This window comes from Penaeus vannamei, chromosome 24 (genome assembly GCF_042767895.1).
Source record: "Penaeus vannamei isolate JL-2024 chromosome 24, ASM4276789v1, whole genome shotgun sequence".
Taxonomy (NCBI): Eukaryota; Metazoa; Arthropoda; class Malacostraca; order Decapoda; family Penaeidae; genus Penaeus; species Penaeus vannamei.
The window spans coordinates 28106547-28109046 of NC_091572.1; the positions used below are offsets into that span (position 1 = coordinate 28106547).

The 2500-nt window shown below is 35.9% G+C and overlaps 1 protein-coding gene across 1 annotated transcript in view; it reads right to left on the reverse strand.

Annotated features, from left to right (window-relative positions):
* LOC113800493 (relaxin receptor 2) overlaps positions 1–2500 on the reverse strand; it is a 185470-nt gene that overhangs the window by 178230 nt on the left and 4740 nt on the right. The window contains exon 4 of the mRNA XM_070138081.1: positions 1007–1072. Within this exon, the coding sequence (XP_069994182.1) occupies positions 1007–1072 (66 nt within the window). The remainder of the gene's footprint in view (positions 1–1006; positions 1073–2500) is intronic.

The following is a 2500-nucleotide window of genomic DNA, read 5'->3' on the forward strand; positions in this document are numbered from 1 at the left end:
TATAGATAGGTAAATATACAGGTAGATAGAAAGATGGATAGACAGGTAAATAGAGTGAAAGATTAAAAACATATACATGTATATATGTATATGTATATATATATATATATATATATATATATATATATATATATATATATATATATATATCCACTTATCAACAATTGTTAATTTCCACATCATATAATCTCCACCGCTTTGGTTCCCTTCAATATACATAAAAACCTCCCAACTTAACAGTTCAGATAATTGGCATCTCATCCTCCTTCTCACGTAGGTTTCTCTCGCCCAGCTGCCACCGTCATAGAAATATTACATCCGATCGCTTACCCTGATTGAACAATAATTCTCAGAGACAATAGGAATTACATTTTGATTCTGAAAGTGACGCGGAATCTGTCGAAGACTTGAAAGACAAGAAATGAGAGAGAATGAAATGAAAAGGAAAATATCTTATAATGACTGCACATAGACTAGAAATGCAAGAAATGAGAAAATAAAATGAAAAGAAAAAAAATAATATCCTGTTATGACTGTAGATCAATTATGGCAAGGATTTAATCTACTTATGACGGCATTACTTGTGAAATTAATGGCAGGAAATTGCTATTTTCTCTGTTATAGATTTCTTAATTTAGTAATATACATAAAAATAGTACGAACTGATCAATGACTATAGGTGATTTACAATTTTTCTCCCTTATAACATATAAATTAGAAATTGGTGATTACTTATAAAAGTCAGTTCCTAATATCATATATAACCTAATTAATGTCTTGACATGAACTATACCTCCGCTAATCTTTCATAAATAGAAACACCCCACAGCACAGCTCCTCACACAGATTCGCAAATACCTTCCGAATAATCTTATAAACTCGACCAGCATACACTTCCTCAGTATACACGATACAGAATAATATCCCCGACCCATCTCCCGCTACAAAAGGAAAACCAAAAATCAACTACAACAAATCGGACAATTTTCCTCAGCACTGTACTTACCGGTGAGGCGAGGGCTGGGGAAGCATGGGGAAAGTGCCTTGCTTCAGGACCTCTCTCTCCTCCCGCCTGCCAAGGGAGACAAGGATACTGTCAGTGTGGCTAAGAAGGACGCGGTCGGAGGGGCTGTCCCGTATAACGTCGAGTGTCTATCAGAGTATATCCTACAAAGCGATTAGGAGGCTCGAGAAAACGTGGAGCACCGAGTGAATCTGGACTGTTGACGATGGTCGTCGTGGTAATGTTGCTGATTATTACATTAACAAGAATAATGATGAGGAAGAGGAGGATCAAGTGGCGGTGGTGATGATGGTGATGATGATGGTCGAGGGCAAGGTGATGGTGTTGTTGATAATGACAATGATAATAGTAACGAGAATAATAATAGTAATGACTGATGCTGATGATGAACATTTTCATTATCATTAATATCATGTTGATAACAATGATGCCAAAATGAATAGCACTAATCTGCAGGTAATTCTAAAACGAGTAATGATAATAACTAGATAACAGATGTAACTGTAATGATAATACTAAAGGTGCCATCAATTATAATAACAGCAATTATCATGAAAATCATATGGATGCTGACGATGATGAACGTATAGTAAAAAATCATTAACCAAAGACAGGACCATCAGTAAACGTACAGTAACTAATAATAACAATGGTAATAATGATAGTAATGATATCAATAATAATGCCAAAATAAGGTAGTAAGCTAAAGAAATAAGGACATTTACAAACGTGACATAACCTGCCGTTATATCATACATTATAACGAGGTAGACATCACTGTACAGTCAAGGTCAAAACTCGTGTCAAACGTGTTTCGAATTATGCCTCAAACTCAAACAACGTGACCTTCCTGTTTCGAAGCTTCATTCACGAGACGGCTGTCGTCCGTGACTGTAAGTTAAAAAACGTAATGCTAATGACACAAGACCAATAATAATAATAATAATAATAATAATAATAATAATAATAATAATAATAATATGTAATAATGATGATAATAATAAAACAATTAAATCATAAGAAAATCACATGACACAATTACATAATGATGATAATCAAATTGTTAAATCATAAGAAAATCGCATCACGCCAGAAATCCCCCACCATTACACGCGATAACAATGTTCTAGTACAATACGAGACATTAAAGATTACATAAAACACAGGAAAACACACAAAGCACTTCCGAGGACGACACACCAAATAAGAAAATATATATGAAGAAAAACAGTCATGAACATATATTTTTCAAGCACTCTCAAAACACACGGCAGACTAACGGACACAATTCAGAGAAGTTGCGAGTTCAGTACCTCCAGATCTTGGCACTGAGAGGCACCGGGAGACGTCCGCTCAGCGAGGCGCCTGGCACCCGACTGACCCTACCTGGTGCCGTTTCAGATAGGCACTCTGACACCTACGCGCGAGTGTACATGAACTCAGCACCCAATGCCAAGTTTGCTGAATTTGGTATCT